The sequence below is a fragment of the Mauremys reevesii genome, linkage group 4, assembly GCF_016161935.1.
Source record: "Mauremys reevesii isolate NIE-2019 linkage group 4, ASM1616193v1, whole genome shotgun sequence".
Lineage (NCBI taxonomy): Eukaryota > Metazoa > Chordata > Testudines > Geoemydidae > Mauremys > Mauremys reevesii.
Genome location: NC_052626.1, coordinates 63,327,441 through 63,348,060, shown reverse-complemented (window position 1 = coordinate 63,348,060; position 20,620 = coordinate 63,327,441). Strand labels below are relative to the sequence as shown.

Here is a 20,620-nt window from a genome sequence, read left to right as displayed (position 1 = left end):
CTTGACCTTGTTCTGTTTGAGTAATCACTCAGTCAGAATAAAAGGAGAGGTGCTTTCGCGTAGTGCAGCATAGGTCTACTTATGCATAGAGCTTCACACTTATTACTCTGTTGCTTTAAATAAGAACATTAACATTAACTCATTGGAACTAGAGATCATCACTACCCACAGCGAAGCAAAAATGTATAATGCCTGTACAGTAACTCTGGAAACTCTGGCTCTGGTATCAACAAGTCTTGGTGTCCAGGAGACACCAGGAATCTGCATTGCCCTAGAGCCTTTTGATTTATGTGAAAAGACCTGATACCCCTTAGATCATACTCTGATCCATGTGCCCACAATGGATATCACCAGCTTTATGGTGCCATATGTTTGAGAAGCAAAGTCATAGCCTTTGCTAAGCTTCTGACATTTCCAGATATTTATGCTTACGACATTTCCAGAAATTTAATAACTCCTTTCCCTGACCCCCTTGGAAGACCATATAACATGCACTTGGCAGGACCAGCAGGAACACAGCCCAAAGACCCTATCAGGCTTTTTTGGATTAAAATATTTTACTGGGAATTCTATGAAAATGAAGAGGGGAATTTAAAATGAAAGGCCAAAAATAAATCTATCTATGAATATTGCCGAAAACATCAATATGCTTAGTTATAGAATATTGACACATTCCAGGGACCCATACTTAGCAGGAAAGTTCTCTTTGGCTGTTTCTCTCACTGTCTTCTTACCAGCCAATCACTGCTTTTGTGCCCTAAATTTTTGAGACTAGAAGAAAATGCTATTTAGGAAGGAGGTTTAGAACACAGATTGGCTGGTGAGAAAGCAGTGGTCTGTTATAATTATTTCAAAAGCAGTTTAAAAGAAAAGGGAAGTCTGTGTATATTGATGCAATTGTGTTTTAATATGATCTAATTTTTTTTTTCTGGAAGGAGAGAAGCAAAATGCTCCATCTTTAATCAACAAAGGAATGGGAGACTTTACTTCAGAATTCCATTCCATCCTTAGTTTTGGAGTTCAGCCTTCGTAAGTGTTGCCAATCATTTGTATTTTGCTGGAGGAATCTGAAAGTTCTCTGTTCTGTGTTTTCTAAAATGATATAAATGTGTCTCAAGATTTTGGAACTTGCCTTCGATCTTTGTACTGGAAAAAGAGTTGTTTGTGTTCTGAGCACAGAACTGGGAGCCAAGAACTTCCTGACTTGTAGCTGGAGCTTTGCCGCTGACTCCATGTGCATTTAACTGCTCTGTGCCTTAGTTTTCTCAGGCATCATGTTTCTCTGTTTTGTAAGAATTAATGTTTTTAAAGTACTTCATTGGTGAAGTTGTTTGTTACAGATTTACTGTGGGGAATGGGATTGGGATGTCTAATATTGTATGGAAAAGAAAATGGTCTGCCCGTTGGGATAGAGAGATTGACTTGACAGATTCTTTGGCTTTGGATCTCTCTACAGTATGCCTTGGTCTTTTCCCTCCCCTCCATATACTGCTCCAGCTAACCTGCCCACTGTACTTCTACTGCCCACAGCATGCTGAATAATGTAACAGTTCTTCACCCCTTGTGTTATCTCTGCTATCCAAGCTTAGTGTGGTTATACTCTGAAAAATGTAAAAAAAATGCATCAATAGTTCCATATTTCTGTTATGTTGTTCCATATCAGAATTGCTTGAAGTACAAATAAAATATTTTTTCCCCAGCTGCTGCTGCAGCAAATGCATTCTGGTCAAAAAGCTAAATTGGGTTCTTTGTCAGGCTCAGGCATCATTTTCAGGAAGAAATATTCTGTTTGGAACTTAGTCCAGATCATTGTGTCACAGTTGTGTTAGTTATACTTTATGCTTACACTTTGAACACACGCAGAGCAGATCTGTTCATTCAGATTGTGCTGGTTTTGCATAGTCACTTTTCTGATCAGAGTTGTCCCTTTTAAGGACTAAGCAGATACTAACTTTAAGGAGTTCCTTTCTTTTAGTAAAATTTCAGAATTTTTAAATTTAATTTTAGATTTGAAATTCTGTTCCCCATTGCTAGTCCTTTATGAGAGATGAATGAGAGGAGAGATGTTTTCAATGTGACAATTAAGTTTCTCTTTCCCCACAATGTGAGTTAATTTCCCCAATGTATCACTTTTTGTAATAAATAGTTGTTTGTGCTCTTTTCCTGAATACGGGTATAATATGCCATGAATACTGAGGCCTATATTTCCCCAAATTTGCCCCCAGCTTATTAGCTCTCATCCTTCTTGGTTCTCAGACATTTGCTTGTAGAGGTCACTAAATCAGTGCATGTGTATACCAAGGAGAAAACTAAAGTGCAAGAATCTGTACTGGTTCTCCATGATGCATTAGGACTTGTTTTATGGGTACAGTCTCTTCCTTGTTTCAGACAAGCAGTCTTGGTGTTCAGTAGTTCTTTCACAAGGAACCATTTATCTTATTATTAATGACCTTGTTAGCTAGCCATTGACCTTTAAGTTGCAAACACTGTTACTAGTTCATCAACTGAAGTTGTCCTTGCTTTCCTTCACAGAGCCAAATACTCAAACAGTATTAAGGAGATGCTGGTTCTCTTTGCCACCACTGTTTACAGAGTTGGATTAAAAGTTGCTCCCAATGAGGCTGATCCTCGCATTCCTATGATGACTTGGAGCACGTGTGCTTTTACTATCCAATGTATAGGTAAAGTTTTAGTTTGAATAAGGGTTTATTCAAATGTGAGAGCTGGAGTCCCAGTCATGATAAATGTCTAAGGTGATCTGCCAGAGTACAATCCCACCCGCAACTCTGTATATGTACACAGGTGGCTAGCCTGTGCCATCCCCCATGCTGCTACAGCTACACTGCTATTTTTTACAAATGAGCTCAATCAAAGCTAGCTCAGATATTGCATGCACATGCTACAGTTGTGCCTCGTGATTGCTGTGTAGACATACACTGTGACAGCTGTCCAACAGGGTTCATTAAGCTGTATAGTCTCTTGTGCTCTTTAGCAAAATATGTTAGAATTAAAAATGAGGTTGAGTGCTCTTCCCCTCGATTTTGCCCAAAGGAAGAATTTCATGATGGTTGCCTTTATAGTTAAAGAAATTGTGGGGATGATAGAGATGCCTAATTGAATTGAAACAACAGGGAAATCCTGAGGACTCTTCATTGGACCAGTTTTTGAGTTAGGTTGCAAAAAATGACACTTAATCATCCCTGAATGAATTGTAGGGTATTTTTCATTACTTCCTTGGTGTTAGTCCCAATGGAACTTTCTCAGAATTGAAGCAGTGTGGACTTGCCTTAACTTTCCTTGAAACTGCTCTCTGGCAAAGATGCTAAGAGGGTGCCTTGTAGCAATTTTAAAAATGATGTCTAGTTTCTCCCTGAAGGAAGGTCTGTTTTTACAAAGATGAAATAATCTGTACCGATAAAAAGTATTGCATTGCCTGGCTAATGTATTTATTGTTCAGCTTTCAGCCTCACTTCATCTGTTAGCACTGTTTGCATAGCTATAATCCACCATAAACATATTTAGTTGGATGTGCCATTTTGCCTCAACGTAGCTGGTAAGATGCAAATTCAGTCCACTCTAAATATATAGTGGACTTGATCCACCTGGAGCAACAGCTTTTCAAATGTGGAGCACTGGGAGCCCCGCAACTGGGTTAGAATTAACGTGCCTCCTTAACTACTGTGCATGTTGCATTCAGCTGATCTCCAAAATAGGATAGTGGTCTGACACACTCCATGTAGGAGGAAGCATGTTGTTTGTCAACAAAGAAATAAAGTGAAGTGGTAGTTATTCACAGATGTTAGTGGTAGAACAGGCTATGGAGTAAAGTGAGAAAATCAGATGTATGATCAGGCAAAGCAGATATAAATTTTTACAACCTTTCTGAAAGCTCTCTCCTCCTTCTCATAAATCTCTGAAGATCAGTATATGTGGGAACATCCAGCAGTAAAACACAGGGAAACTACTGCAGGCCTCGATGCAGTTGTAAAATAAAATTATCTACTTGGTTTCTTGGGACACATGCTATTTTTTAACCTAGTCATAACATGCATTTTCAGTGAGTGGTTGCACACATGTATTCCACACAGGTATGTGCATGCTGGAGCCAGAGAATTTTCTGCAGATATGTGTCAGCCACACATGTGCCCTGCACATACTTGTGGTCCCTCCAAAGGCTATATAAGAGTGGCACCAACCTGAATCCCCTCAGTTCCTTTTCATCACCTGTAACCAGAGCTAGAACTCCCCATATGGTTTTTAATTCTGCATAGTCAGCAAGGTTAGTTCACTACTTTACCTGTAAGTAGTTAGTCAGCAGTTAGTACCCAGTAGTTAAGTTTCATCTTTAAATAAAATAAAGTTATTTTAATAGTTATCTTTTGGTGCAAGGCACTGGTGTTATGCAGTGCTTGCTGGGTCTTTAACCATTGCCCGTCATATGGAATGTCTATCTTGAATAGTGACTCCCAAGACACACACACATGCACTGCCTTTTTTGCCATAGCATTGGACACATTGACAGGTGCATCTGCTATTATTTGAAGAAAAGAATGCAGATTTCCAGAGATTTGTGCCTCAAACCCCATCTTATGAAGCAGGTGATGAGACTTGCTTTGGTCCCAGGGCCCTCGAGTGAATGTCCTACTGCACACATGCAGTCCATTACCATGGCTGCTGTGGCCTCAGACAGACCCCTGGACTCCAACTCTTCTCTCCAGGGAAAGAGGAGTCAGTCTTCTCCATGACCTCCCCAAAAGAGGACCCATAAGACAGACTGGAACCACTCAATTTTTTTTTTTTAAGGCTCCTCCTCTTGAGAAAAGGACTTGGAACATCATTGAGGGTCTTCGGGTACTCAGGCTGGCTTATCAGCCTATATCTCTTCAGTACTGTGGCAAGAAGATATTGATAGCATCCTGACGACTGTTACCATGTGCTGGTAGATAGCCACTGAGTCCAGTACCAATGGGGACACAGTTTCAGCTCCGACGTTATTGGTATCAGTGGCCCCGCAAGTTTATGAAGCAGTAAAAGACTTGCTCTGCCTCTCCATCCTGGCCTCTCCTATGGTGCAGGAGTCCACTGCACTGGCAGCACTTTAGTGTTAGTATTAGCTAAGAAATATTGCAAAGACTCTTCCACGGTACCATCTTTGGCATTGGCACCAGTACAGTCTTTGACATCGGTATCAGTTATGCTACCTGGCTTGGCATCTGTGGCTTGATGCTAGAATGTTCAGCTGAGTTGATACCAACTATAGCCTGTGCTTCAGCCCTGATTATAACATCTTTCCCAGCATCAATTTATGGCGCCTCAACACCTCAGGATGCTTTTGCAGTGCCATCTACCTTCCCTGCCTCAGTATTGAGGTTGCCTCTTCACAATGGGCTGTAGATAGTCACCTCATCAGGCGTTGCACCTCCCGATGCCCACTGGATACTCTGGCTCCTCGAAGTCTGTTTCAGAATCCTCCAGTACTTTGCCAACCCCTCTGAGGTGCACTTAGTCACCTCCTGAAGGAGAGCATCGGTACCCACCACCGGGAGTGGGACCAATTGTTGTGGCCTGGTACCTACTGGACATCTGTGACATGTGCTCTCCCTCAGTGGCCTTTTTGGAATTACTGGGGTGTTTTGCAATCCCACAGATCTCAATCACCTGCCCAATTGAGAGGAAGGTTCCCAGAGAGTTTCAGAGCAGGTTCCAGAACCACCTAAGTTGGAAGCATGCAGACACACCGTTCCCTCTGAGCAGCCAGTGCTGCAGGAGGAACCACTGGAGGAGCAGCCAGCTCTTCTACAAGAGGATCCACCCTGTCTTTCTCATCACCTGATGACTCAGTGATCCCAGACTCCAGTTCTTAGGAATTTTCAAGACTTATCAAGAACTGCTGAGGAGAGTGGCAGTGACTTTAGGCACTCAAGGTGAGTTTGTGCAAGAGAATGTTCACAAGCTTTTTGGATATTTTCCAGGTGGCACCTCTGGGAGAATAGTCCTCCCAAATTATGAAGCTCTTCTAAACCTTATGGCACACACCAGCCTCCTTAGCTATATACACTGAGATATGATATCATTTATCTATGTAAGGCTTTGAGTACTTTTATTCCCATCCTGCCCCAAACTCCCTGGTAGTTACATATGCCAATTGGAGATCACGTCAAGGGGGATGTAAATTAATCCCCCACAAAAAAGAGACCAAGATAATTGATTTGTTTGGGAGAAACATTTATTCCACCTCCTCTGTCCAGATGCAGATAGCAAAATATAACTTTTAAACTGGGACATAATGTCCAAGTTTACTAACAGACTACTAGAAGATGCAAGGGAGGAATATAAGGCTTTCCAGGCAAAAGGTTGTATGGTGACCTAGACATTGATCCAGTCTGCACTTGATGCAGCAGACACTTCTAGAGCAGTGGTTTTCAACCTTTTTTCATTTGCGGACCCCTAAAAAATTTCAAATGAAGATGCAGACCCCTTTGGAAATCTTAGACACAGTCTGTGGATCCCCTGGGGTCAGTGGATCACAGGTTGAAAAACCACTGTTTTAGAGTGATGGCATGTGCAGTACAGTGATGGCCTCATGGGTACAAAACTTGGGCGTAGCCTTGGACAGTGTCTCGCTTCTGTTGTTGGGTTTAGTGTACAACTCCTGAGTGGTTTTGGGGACCTGTGTTACACATGAGGTCGGACTAGATGATCTGGTGGTCTTTTCTGGCCATTAACTCTGACATCCAGCAAACCATAGAGCAGTGGTTCTCAACCAGGGTACATGTATCCCTGGGGGTACGCAGAGGTCTTCCAGAGGGTACATCAACTCATCTAGCTAGTTGCCGAGTTTTACAACAGGTTACATAAAAAGGAGTAGCAAAGTCAGTACAAACTAAAATGTCATGCAGACAATGACTTGTGTATACTGCTCTATATACTATACACTGAAATATAAGTACAATATTTATACTAAAATTCATATATTTTATAATTATATGGCAAAAATGAGAAATTAAGCAATTTTTCAGTAATAGTGTGCTGTGACACTTCTGTGTTTTTTATCTCTGATTTTGTAAGCAAGTAGTTTTTAAGTGAGGTGAAACTTGTGGGTAGGCAAGACAAATCAGACTTTTGAAAAGGGTACAGTAGTCTGGAAAGTTTGAGAACCACTGCCATAGAGGACCTCCCATTTGATGATAGGTTCTTGTTTTCAGATAAAACTGATGAAACTTGACAGTCATTTAGACTCTTGTGCTACCCTTTTGTTCGTGGGGGTTCTATACCCCAACCTCCAAGAGGCATCAGTACAGACTCCTGCAACAATATCAACATCAGTACTATAGGTAGCATTTATACCCACCTAGGCAGCATGATTTTTCTAGAAGGAAGCACAAATCAGAGAGAAAGAGGCACTCCAACTCCAGCTTGTCCTCAGTCAGCTGTGGGAAACAGCCTATTTGACTGCTTCTTTGAGGACAGCAATACAGGTGTCAGTGATCTTCCTATTATCTCCTTCCTCCCCCCTATATTGGGACCGATTGTCCCATTTCCTCAGTGCTTGGCAAACCATAACAATTAACAAATATGTCCTAAGCATTGGGACACTGGCAATGCTAAAGTGCTGCTGCACCAGTGCTTTAACATGCCTTGTGTGGTCGCAGTGCAGAGCTAGGAGAGAGCTCTCCCAGCACTCTAAAAAACCCACCTCCATGAGGGGGCAAAGCTACCAGAAGAATTGGATACAATATTTAAGGGCTTGTCTACACTGGCACTTCACAGCGCTGCAACTTGCTGCACTCGGAGGGGGGGGAGGGGTGTTTTTTCACATCCCTACGTGAGAAAGTTGAGGTGATGTAAATTGCCACTGTAGACAAGCCCTTAAATATTGTATCCAATTTTTCTCCACACCCCTTTCCCACCCTCCTACCCCATCCCTTTTCAGTGACCCTTCTCACAAGTCAGTGTTCTTGCAAGAAGATCACACCTGCTCACTCTAAGGGCCATTGAAGAAGTTCCACTTTATCACTAGGGAAAAGTGTTAGTCTCAATACTTACTGATCCCCCAAGTTCAAGCAGGCTCTGAGACCCATATTGGACTGTTGAAATCTCAACGAGCACATCATGTATGCAAGATTTTGTATGGTTTCCTTAACATAAGTCATACCTTCCTTCAATTTCAATGACTGGTTTTCTGCCCTTGATCTCCATGGAACCTACTTCCCTGTGGCAGTGCCGCCAAGTCATCGAAAGTCTGAGGTTCGTAGTAGAGGCCCAACGCTGTTAATACACAGTACTTCCCTTTGGCCTGTTGTCAGTCCTGACCGTGTTCACCAAGTGAAGGGTGATGATGATAGCCTATTTGAGGAGAACGGGAATTCACATCTTCCCTTATGTAACAATCAACTGAACAGATATTCCCTTGGACAAGTTGATCTGAATTCCTCCTGCAGTCCTACATTTCCTAGAGTGGTGGATGGATCAGAACAACTTATGCTGGGGTGTACCTTTTTCTTCCTGCTTCCATCCAGGACAGTTATTACCACCAGCACTTCTCTTGATAAGTTGGGATGCTCACCTAGAAGGGTTGTGAACACAAGCATTATGAACAGAGCACAAAGTGACTCTTTCATATCACCGCACCTGAACTCCAGGCAGTTCACAAAACTTTGCTGTGTTTTTCTCTCTCACATTAAGGGCTTGTTGGTCCAGATACTGACCAACTTTACAACTGCAATGTACTACCTAAACAGATAGAGAGGGACGTAATCCAATCATCTTTATTGAGAAGCTATGAATCTGTGGGACTTTTGCATCCAGGAATGCATTACTTCCATTGCCACTTGCATAACTGCTTCCTAGAATCAGTTGGCCAATCACCTCAACAGGAGATTCTCCCAGAATCCGGAGTGGTCCCACAAGAGCAGTGTATTCAGGACCATCTTCCAAGTTGGACGTATTCCAGCAGGCATCCTATTTGCAACAAAAGACAACAAGAAATGCCATCAATTCTGCTCCGAAGTGGGTTACAATCCATGCTTCCTGACTGGTACCTTTCTTCTGAGGTGGGGATTGAGTCTCACGTATGCATTACCCCTTATTCCACTTATCCCACAAGTTATCCTCAAATTGAAACAAGATCAATTCTCACTGCACCAGCGTGTTCAAGACAGTGCTGGTTCTTGGATCTTCAGAGTCTCTCAATTCAGCTTTCATGACCTCTGCCTCCTCTTCCAGGCTTGCTCTCTAAGCAACAATGGTGGATATTGCATCCACATCCCAAAAGGCTGCACTTCACAGCTTGGCTGTTGAGTGGTTAGATCAAGTTGAGGAGGACTGCTCACAAACCGTTCAGGAACTATTGCTTAATGCTAGAAAGCAGACCACTAGATCCACTTATTTGAACACTAAGTGGAAGTGTTTTTCAATCTGGTCCATTCCTCAGTGAATACAGCCAGTAGAAGCTAAGATTCAGTACATTTTAGAGTATCTGTAACATCTCTCATCCTTGGGTCTTTCTCTAAGCTCCCTCAGAATTCACTTAGCAGCAATCTCAACAATCCATCTTCCCGTTCAGGAGCAACTGTTTTTTCCCAACCCATGGTCTCTAGATTTTTTAAATGGTTGCTCAGCCTTTTCCTCCCATCACTTTGGACCTTAACATCGTGTTAGTTGCTTTGATGGGTCCCCCATTTGTGCCTTTGCCCACCTGTTCATGGCACCACCTCTGTCAGAAGGCACTCTTTCTCATTGCCTTTATGTCAGACAGAAGAGCGAGTGAGCTTCAGGCTCTGATGGCTGGACCTCTATATAAACTGTTTTTTAAAGATGAAGTAGCTTTGAGGCTACATCCTAAATTTCTGACTGTTGCAGTATTGGCTTCTTATTTGAACCAGACAAACTATTCATTTTTTTGTTTGGTTGGTTTTGGTTTTCCTGAAGTCGCTTTCAAGTAGGGATGAAGATTATCTGCATACTTTGGACCTAAGGTGAGCATTGGCCTTTTATCTGAACAGGATCAAGTCTTTCAGGCTGTCTCCTCGGCTCATTGTTTCGTATGCTGAAAGAAAGTGAGAGCAAGCAGTTTCACCATAGACAATTTCTAGATGGATTACTTTCTGTATTATGACGGTGTATGGGAGGCAAACACCCCTTCTCCACAGACTATAGACCAGTTCAACAAGAGCTCAAACTACTTTGGTAGCTTTTCTAAGCTAAATCCTTATACTGGATATTCATAGGGCTGCTACTTGGTCCTTCATGCATAACTTCACTCATTATATAATCATGACAACTTCAAGATCTGATGCAAACTTTAGGAAAGCAATATTGCAGTCACTATTTAAATATACCCCAAGCCCCATCTCCTAATGGTATTGCTTGTGAGCCACCTGAGTGAAATACACGTGTGCAACCACTTGAAAAAGAAAAAATTAATATCTGGACAGTAAATGTTCTTCCAGATGTGGTTGCATATGACCCATCCTCTGTTCCTTCTGCATTAGGAGGCCTGAGGCCAACATAGTCCAGTGCAAAAGGAACGAGGTGGGAGGTTGGAATGGCATGGCCCTTCTATGGTCTCAAGAGGGGCCACAAGGATGCGCAGGGCACATGCACCACCCCAACACATACTGTTGCACAAAACTCTCTGGCTCTGGCATGCTGGGCTACATGCGCAGCTGAGTGGAATACTTGTGTGCAAACATACCTCAAAGAACAACAGTTAAGTAACCATTTTTGTTTTCTTCTTCCCTTCCTCCCCTTTTCACATTTTGGATGTAAAGATAACTTAAATAAACCATAGATGACAAGATCTAAATTAATGCTTTTGGTCTTAAAAAAAATGAAAATTTTGTTCACACTTTAAAGGTTTTAAAGTGTGGATCATCTCTAAAAAATGACTATGTAAAATATGTCACCTCTTCACTCAACAGGTTTGCTCCCTGTGTGTATTCAGAGGCATTAGTGACAAAAATATGTTGGATTTTTAGTGTTTTTGTTTTGTTTTGGTTGGGTTATTTTACTCCTATTACCCTATTACAGTTGTGAGAGAGAAGAAACTGTAATCTATTCCATTGTGTACAAAGAATTTTTCATAAGTTCCAAGCAAATATACCTGCGCAAACCCATTGAAGGCAAAGTGGTTGCATAGGAGTCAATGTGGGTATACTTTGAAGGCAGTGGGGATTGCACAAGTGTAATGAATATGTGGTTTGACCCGTAGAATCCTATCACCAATGTTGACGCACAAAATGGAAAAAACCCAGGTGTGACCCTTAGAGTCTACGTTAAGTTTGCAAGGTCTGAAAGATGGTTTGTTCTTTCATTTTTCTAACTAGTTTTACTTTTAAACTAAGCACATTTATGTGGAAATCCTGGAAAGACAATAAACGTGGAACCTTACAATAGCAATTTTACAGAGTTGCTTGGCAGAGTAAAATTGCATTTTAATAGCAGCCCTGTAACTGGGGACAGGTTGATATTGGACTAGCACAAGTGGATGGAATATGTGAAGACCAGCTAAAGCAGCTACAATAGTCTGCATAAGAGCCCATAACTTACCACTTACTTTCTCTGTTTTAATTTTAAGAAAACCTTCTAGAAGATGAGGGCAAATCTTTATTTGGATCTCTGCAAAATAGACAGGTATGGATAATCCAAGAAGTAATTAATGTTAATAAACACTGGACATTTGGAATTGCTGGCACCAAATACAGTAGTAATGTCCAAAGAAATTCTCTCTCATGATCTCTGGAGTTTTTAAAATTTGTGCTTTCCACATAGACTGATAACTGAAAAATGGGTCTGATGTAGCATACATTCCTAACTCTTGCATAGAGGTTCATACTTGATTCATTTATACTTTTGGACTTGAAAGGGGAGGTATTCTAGCACTATTGTGTTTCATTAATTATTTATTTCCCCTTCCCCGCCCCACATTCTCTTCTTGTGCTCTAGCACAGTGGCCTTAAAGCATTAGTGCAGTTTGCAGCTGCTCAGAGAACTACATCACCACAAAGCCTGATTCAGACACATCTGGTTCGTCTCCTAGCAGGTAACACATTGTTTTTGTTCTCCACCCCCTTCTAGCCAATCTCTGCAGTGATTTTAAGTAATGTTCATGTAAACTTTCCTTAGGAAATGGCAAACGCCAATAATATAGCATAGAGAGGAAGGATGTTCTAGTGGTTACAGTTCTAATCTGGAACTCTGGAGACCTGGGTTCAATTCCCTTTTATGCCAGACTTCCCATCACCTAGTCTCTTATGTGCCTCCTTTCCCCATCTGTAAAATGGGGATAACACCACCTCACCTCACAATTGTAACAATAAATTCATTAAAGGTTGAGGTGCTCAGATACTACAGTAATGGTAGGTTGATAGTTACACAGTTCAGAAAATGTGCCCACTCAAGTGGCACGGGGAGGCTTTTACTGCTTTTGTAGCTGACCAGGCAGAGCCCTTCAGAATGGTAGAGGTTATATAAACAATGGCCTCTCAGCCTGCCATTATAATTCCAATAAAAAAAGCAATTAACATTTTTAATCAAATGTGTAATTAACTTTTGTTCTTGTAGTTCTTCTACCAAACTTAAAAATGGAAGACACGCCATCCATTCTAGATGTAGATATGTTTCACATTTTGGTAAGCATGTTCAGTTTATTTTTGCAATTTAACCATCTTGCCTCTGATGCATTATCTGTGAATACCATTGTAGATCCACATCCAATTGCTGCTCTTTGTAATCAATTAATAGGTATTTTTGTGTCACCTCCATGAGTAGGCTTTGTTTGTGACTTAGAGCTAGAAAGATAATCAAACTAATTTAACTGAAAACATGGTCTCAGATGTTACAGGTTTGTGCTAAATAACTACCCCACCATTAGAGAGGATTAATGAATAAGCCTAGGTGATTGTTAACTTATTTTCTCATCAGGTTTCTGTGGTGTTTGTTTGCCCCTGGAACTACTGAGTCTGGTATTTCACCAATACTTTTGGCTGTTTTTGTCTTTTTCCACTCTAGGTAGGTGCTGTGTTATCATTCCCATCTTTATATTGGGAGGATACTGTAGACTTGCAACCTTCATCTATTAGCTCTGCCTATAATCACCTCTACCTCTTCCATTTGGTCACTATGGCACACATAACACAGATCCTTTTGACCTCTGCAACAGGTAAGGGTACCTCCACCTTTAGATTTTTTCAGGCATTTTATTCAGTTTTTGCAAAATGACTTGGTCGACAATTTAGTGGAAAACCGTTAACGTCTTCTAGTTGTAAGAGCTTCATCATAATAATAAACATTCAGTGTTAATTGTTTCCTTAAAAAAACCCAAGTCTTTTCACTTGCATAGCTCTGTTTATGCATCACTTCTGTGCATTGGGCCTCTCAAAACAAAGTAGCCATTTATATACCAGTAACTAACTGAGGCAGCCATATGAGACTAGTAGCATTCCACATACTTTTTGCTCCCTAGAGAAAACAAAGCATTGACAAAGTGCAGACAGCTCAGAGCTAAAGGTTTAGAAGGGACCTGGTGACTCTGGTTTTCTGGCATGGTGGTGACCTGTGAATTTAGAGGTGAAATATGAAACTTGATAATTTGATTAGAATGGGAGTTGCACTGCTCTATGTACTCACTGCTATGGAACAGTACTAACAGTAGTCTCGCAGGACTCCTCTTGTTATGTTTCCCAAGAAACCCCACCCCCATTTAATGTCATCATATCATGGAAGAAGAAGATATTGAATCCTATGTGATTACTAATGTAAGGGAGTAATGTCAAAAGATAACGGAGAGGAAGCAGTTCTGTAATGAGGATGAGCAGTCCCCACATTTACATCGTGCAGTTTTGTGGGGGGATATTTTTGTTTGTTGGGTTGAGCACAAATAGGAAATAATCCAATAAAATGAAATGTACATTTTTTTGTAACTAGTATATACAAAGTTGAAAGTAATGGAGATGGAGATTTGTTTTCTGTATACATAGAATCAAAGTGCATTTACAACAGGATTAATCTTTGTGTGCACAGAATCCCCCACTGCTCAATCACAAGATAACAGTGAGGAGGCTCGTACTGCTGAGTCTTTCTGTAGAGAAGTTTGCCAGTACACGAGTGGGTAAGTAACACTTCAGTTGTAACAATAAATGTTTTACAAGATGCCTTGAAAAATACATGGAGATTCACCTGAGAAATACAAAAGAAAATGGTTAGACATACTTTATAGGGGGTTAGACCAAGAATCCATGTGCTGCGTCAGCAATGTTTCCCGCACTCCTAAAAACTGGAAAAGATCTAGATCTTCTGTCTGAATGTGAAGTGTTTTTCCCAAGAAAATATGGGTATTGTATACATTTAAAATGAGTTGTGGTGTATCCAGACTAAATTTTGATAACATACATTGCAAGAATGTTAGTAGTGCTGATTATAATCCAGATTTTTTCACATATAATATTAGTAGCCTTTCCTTTTTGTCTCCATGTCTACTACAATTGTATTGTCAGTTGTGACTCTGCCATAATTAAGTTTAAGGTATTGATTTCTTCACACTTATTCCCATTTCTCTCTAAGATGATTTGAGGGGTTTTGGACAGAATTTCAAAAAGTTAAGTGTATGCATATGGAAACCAATTTAATTTTGCAATAAAAAGTCATTGGCTTTCTGTAAGAAAAGGAAAACAATGATATGATTTAATTGTGGTATATGACATGCTTTGGAGCTGCCAACATCCTCCTCAATCCCAGGAAAAAAAGTGAAGAAACTAAATGAAACTATCTTGAGCCAGTTTTTAGAGATGGACATCTGCTTGTTTTTAATAAAACTAAAAACACATTTGTAGAAACAATAGCAAGCACTTGACAGATAACAAAGATGTTCTAAACAAATTTAACTCTCATAAAATTAGAAACTAGGTCTTGGGGGCTGTGTCTGACTGAGGGGTTTAAGCAATTTCCTACTGTTGCGCTAACACTACTGCAGCTCCACCAGGGTTAACAATGGTGGGAGCTAGGGATGTAAATAACGTCTTTAAAAAAAAAAAAGTAAAGGTTTAAACCATTAAAAGTTTAACCGTTAAGCTCTGCTTCCTCCCCACATGCCTGGAGACTCCGCTTGCTGCTGGCCACGGGTCCTGGCTGCCGGCCCCCTGCCGGCATGTTCGGCTGCTGGGACCCTGGGGACAGGGTGGCAGCCAGGACCCAGGATGAAGGGGATGGCAGCCAGGGGCGGGGCGGAAGCAGAGTCCCGCAGCCAGAGTTTAAATGTTAACCGGAATATCTTACCGATAAGACTGATGCTTATCGGTTAATCAGTTTACTGGTTAACATTTTACATCCCTAGTGGGAGCACTAGCCATTGACCAACACCCAGAACTAACCTTGTTTTGAAAATTGCCAAAAATGTTCAGTATAGTTATGGCCCAGGAGGGTATGTGCACTGAGCTTTTTACAGATATTTCTGATTTGTGTGTTATAGCTGCTTTAGCCGTGATGTTCCAGGCTGGCATTTGTGGGATTGTGTTAAGAAAGGGATCACACCTTACCTTCGTTGTGCTGCTTTGTTTTTCCATTACATGCTGAGAGTGTCTCCACCTGAGGACCTGCTGTTAGGTAAGTAGAAGAGGGTAATAAGTTTAGTTTTGCTTACTTATTTTCCTTGTTGCATAGTGGAGTGCTTAAATGTTCAAGGTACGAGGTATATATGTTTTTACAGTAGCTTTAGAAGCATGTTCAAAATAGAACTAGAATGATTTCTTAACATTAGTTATACCATTATAGTATTGCTTTAAAAAGAAAAAACTAAACAGTTTATGTGGAAGGGATAAAAGCGAGGAGTTAGATCATCTGGGCATTGCCCATATGGAAAAGTTTTTCTTTTAATATAAGCAAATGTGTGAATTTAAATTGGTCTAGTTATACTAAAGAATTTCAGCTTATGTCTCTTGGGAAGGAGTTTGAGGTATACTGAAAAAAGCCATTTTGGATTATGCTGGTAGATCTGTTACTATAACCTGTAAGGCTTTCCCATGTAGACTATCCCCTAAGAGGTGTGCAGATAGAGCAGAATGAAATCCAATAAAGAAGCTAGAAAGTAAGATTATCTTGTGTTATAAAAGTGCTGACTCTCACTCTGAAGGATCCTAAAGCACTACACAAATGTTACATAGGGATTACATCATCCACTACTTAAATATAGTGAAACATAGCAACAATCTAAACGTATGCAGCACTGCCACACCGCATTTTGAAAAGAGGTGAAAAACAAAAGTGCTATAAACTATTGAAACTAAGTATAAAATCTTAAACTAAAGATTCAAGTTTGAATTTGGCTAGGACACTGTGGTTAGCATGCTGTCCTACCACACGCTGATGCTTGTGAAAAACATTATATAATGCCTAGAAGTCAGGAGCTCAGCTTTATGGTACATTCCGTTGCCTCTTAACACCAGTCTGGAGCACTGGTTCTGTAGAAAGGAGTGTCCCCTGGTGAATCATTAGCATCATTTTTCTGGGGTCCCTAATTATCACTGAGGACTTTTCTGTATTGGAAGAGAATGCACTTTACGGGGGTGTGATTTCTAAAGAGCGCTAACGTGCTGCACGTTAATCAGTCTGTGTAGACCCTGCTGGTGTGTGCCGAAGGTTCCATAGAGCATCTTAATGTAGTGCTGTTTGAAACAGTTAAAGCACACTAGGAAACCTTTTATGCACACTAGCAGAGTCTACACCAACCAATTAATGCGCAACATGTTCATTTGCTACGGAAATCTTATCCCCCCCATAGTGTACATTACCCTACTGTGTAGACAAGCCCAAAGAAATCTCCCAATCAAGTACAGATCTGACACAGGCTTGTTTAACCTGTAAATTCTGACTGGATCATAGCAAAATTGAATATGATTGCAAGCCAAAAACGTAATGAAATATATAATGATTAGAAACACAGTATAAAGTTCTTCTTTGAGTAGTGTCCCTATGGGTACTCCACTGTAGGTGTGACTGCATCCCTGTGCTGCTGATCAGAGAACTTTGGTAGCAGTGTCCATTGGGCCTACACATGCATTGTCTCTCCTTGTGCTGTGCCATGAGGCTAGTCAGCGCGCACAGGCTAACCCTCCTCAGTTCCTTCTTAACTGCCCATGATTAAAGACGGAGCCATTAGGAATCCTTTAAGGCTAATTCTTCTCCTGTTTGCATTCACACTTAGTTTTCCACAGTTCTCATTATAGCTTTAGTTATTTCTGTTTATTCCCACCCTTCCGGAAAAAAAACCCATTTCCTGCCTTTCCCCACTAGGGACCCGTCCTCATAGTGGGGTACACCCACCTCCCTGGGCTTCAAGAAGCGCCACACCTATAATAAGGCAATCCCAGTTGTGGATACGCACTCTCAGTGCATCCCCTGCCTCATCAAGGACCACATACAGCAAAAGCATACCCTCTGCCAGCAGCTCTGGTCAAGATCCCGCAAGGACAGAGAGCTCTGCCAAAAAATTACCTTCATGGAGGCAGCTCTCCGACCTTAACTCCTGGCGGATGTGAGTCTTCCCCACAACCTTCAACTTCTAAGGCCAATAAGTCAAAGAAGCAGGCTGGTGACTCCTCTCTCAAGTGTAAAGAGAGAGTGGGAAGTCCCCTAAGTAAGCTTAAAGATAGCCGCAAGCAATCACCATGTCGCTCAGTATCCTTGGCACCGTCCACACCAAGACCACAGTCAGGCACCCATGCCTCACCACAACTATCGGTAACTGGTGCTGCTGACAGGCCCCGTAGTGTTGCCCCTCCCCAAAGAAGTGGGTGGGAGGGGCAGGAAGTATAAAAGGCGGCCCAGAAAGCTCAGTAGGGAGGCAACCACTGGAGAGACTAGATGCCTCCTGTGGCCTCCTGAGCTGGGAAGTGGCGGAGTGTGCCAAGGGAGCAGAGGACTGGCCTGGCTCACCAGGGCCACTAGCTGATTCAGACCTGGAGGAAGCATAGAACTGGCCCAGACCGCCGATGGACCAGACCCCGGAAGACTTGCTCACAGTCCCGGAAGCTGTCATCAACCCTTCGCACGGCAACAGGTACATCAAGAAAGGGAGTTTGGAAGTGGCCCGGGGTAGCAGACACATCTGGTTGCAAGGCTGACAGAGAGTGAGTCAGCATGTTGTGGCGTGGATCCTGGCTGACCCAGTGACAAAGCATTTTGTCACTGCTAGGGCCCTGGGCCGGGACACAGTGAAGTGGGTGGGCCTGCATCACCACTGCCACTCCAACGCAGGGGTGACAGTCTCCCCTTCCCCAGGCCAGAAGCCTGAGCCTCAGACTCTTTTTGCCCCGCCTTGATCCAGGGCCTGGGCTAATAGACTGTTTCCTACCCAACCTGAGCACAGGCCTGGGCCCCAGCTACGAGGGGAGACTGCTTCATTCCCCACGGCAGCCGACGTATCAGTGACGTAGTGAGGCGGGGTGGCCTCCCGAGGACCTGGAGTGGGAGGGCCCCTACACTGAGCCACTACAGCCCACAGATCCTTTGGGCATGAGCACCGAATCTTTGGTACCAAGAGATAAGGGCAAGCACCCTAAGAAGACACTCCCGGTACTCGAGTCATCCTAGGTACCACCAATGGCAGCCTGCCCAGCACCAGAAATACCAGTCCAGAGAAGAGCTCCATCTCCCTTGGCACCACCACCGGGAGCTTGGCACCGGCAGAATTCCACCAAATCAGAGCCTTCTGCATGACAGATGCACCCAAGTCCCCGCCTCTCAGTACTGACATTGCGGCTCTGAGCCTTTACAGGGCATGGGATATCCCTGCAACCATGCCATGCCCCTCCACTGTCTACTGAGGGGTTGGACAGTGAGCCAGAGGAGGTGGTCTCACAGTTCACCTCCCAAGCTCCATATGAGACCCAATAAAAACAGGGTTGAGAATGTACCCACAGATGGCTCCACCACCACTGCCATCTTGGTACAGCCACACATGGGCACCTCCACCAGGCCCTATGCAAACACAATGGCCATATTGGGACACTTGGGTGGCACACCAACAGCTTCAAGCCTCGCCCGAGAACCCTCCCAGCACACTCCCTCAACCATGGCATCTAGGGCTTCAGGAGATGGAGGAACAAGAAGCTGGTACTGAGGAGGATGTCACACAAAAGGCCATCTCCTCCTCCTCCCTGGATGAAGCAGTCATCCCTTCTCCACCTTCTCTGGTAGACGATTTCCCTCTTTTTCAGGAGCTGGTAAAGAGTGTGGTGGACACTCCCACATGCCACTAGAGAAGATCAAGGACACCCATCATCAGTTCCTTGATATCCTCCATTCTTCGTTGTCCTCAAAGATTGCCCTCCTAATTAGTGAAGCCATCTTAGACCTGGCTAAAATGATGTGGCAAGCCTTGGAATTGGCATCTCTGATGTGTAATGGACAAAAAATATGATGTCCCCAAATAGGAATCAAAGTTCCTTTTTCTCTCACCGCCATCTAATTCTATTGTGGTGGACACTGTCAATTCCCATAGCCGACAGCACAAATCCAGGGCAGTGCCCTACAACAGGGATTGGAAGTGTCTTGATCTTTGACAGAAAGGCATATTCCTCAGCCACCTTACAATTCCGTATTGCCAACTATCAGATGCTCATGGCCAAATACAATTATACAAACTACAACAAATCTCCCCAACATCCGCAACTCTTCCACACACCTTGGACTATGCTCTGACCCTTAAAGTCATGATTATCCCTAAACTCTCTTAGGGTCCATCTAGCAGCTGTAGCATTCACCAACCTGTAGAGCAGGGGTAGGCAACCTATGGCACGCATGCCGAAGGCACCACACAAGCTGATTTTCAGTGGCACTCACACTGCCAGGGTCCTGGCCACCAGTCCAGGGGGCTCTGCATTTTAATTTAATTTTAAGTGAACCTTCTTAAACACTGTTAAAACCTTATTTGCTTTACATACAACAGTAGTTTAGTTATATATATTAGACTTATAGAAAGAGACCTTTTAAAAACATTAAAATGTATTACTGGCACGCGAAACCTTAAATTAGAGTGAATAAATGAAGACTCAGCACATCACTTCTGAAAGGTTGCTGACCCCTGCTGTAGAGAGAGATTCGGTGCTGTCACACACAACCATTAAAAGGTTCTTCAAGGTTATAATAAAACTTTTCCCTCCACCCAACTTCCTACCCCTATGTAGGACCTAAACAAGGTACTGAAAGGGTTGACTAGACCTCCCTTTGAACCCATGGCCACCTGTTCACTGATGTACCTGTCAATGAAAACGGCCTTCCCAATAGCAATTACCTTCGCCAGACGAATAGGAGAGAGAGCAGCTCTGATCGTGCATCCCTCTTACACAGTATTCTTTCCAGGCAAGGTTACGCTCAGGCCACATCCAAAATTTATTCCCAAGGTAACCTCTCCATTTCGCATGAATCAATTGATTCACCTGCCAATCTTCTAACCCCCAAGACTCATCAAGACAACAGGGAGGCTATATTTCACACCCTAGATGTCAGGAGAGCCCTGGCTTTCTAGCTTCATAGGACAAGAACCTTCAGGAAGTCCCCTAGACTTTTTCTATCCATTGTGGAAAGATCTAAGGGGTCAGCAATATCAGCCCAAAGACACTCTAAG

At 42.6% G+C, this 20,620-nt stretch overlaps 1 protein-coding gene across 1 annotated transcript in view; it reads left to right on the top strand.

Moving 5' to 3' along the window:
• The window catches only part of UBR1 (ubiquitin protein ligase E3 component n-recognin 1), a 142,820-nt gene that overhangs the window by 96,333 nt on the left and 25,867 nt on the right, over positions 1-20,620 (top strand). Inside the window, exons 34-41 of the mRNA XM_039536388.1 lie at positions 936-1,029; positions 2,533-2,681; positions 11,579-11,634; positions 11,947-12,043; positions 12,565-12,632; positions 13,012-13,162; positions 14,023-14,110; positions 15,467-15,600. Coding sequence (XP_039392322.1) covers positions 936-1,029; positions 2,533-2,681; positions 11,579-11,634; positions 11,947-12,043; positions 12,565-12,632; positions 13,012-13,162; positions 14,023-14,110; positions 15,467-15,600 — 837 coding nt within the window. The remainder of the gene's footprint in view (positions 1-935; positions 1,030-2,532; positions 2,682-11,578; positions 11,635-11,946; positions 12,044-12,564; positions 12,633-13,011; positions 13,163-14,022; positions 14,111-15,466; positions 15,601-20,620) is intronic.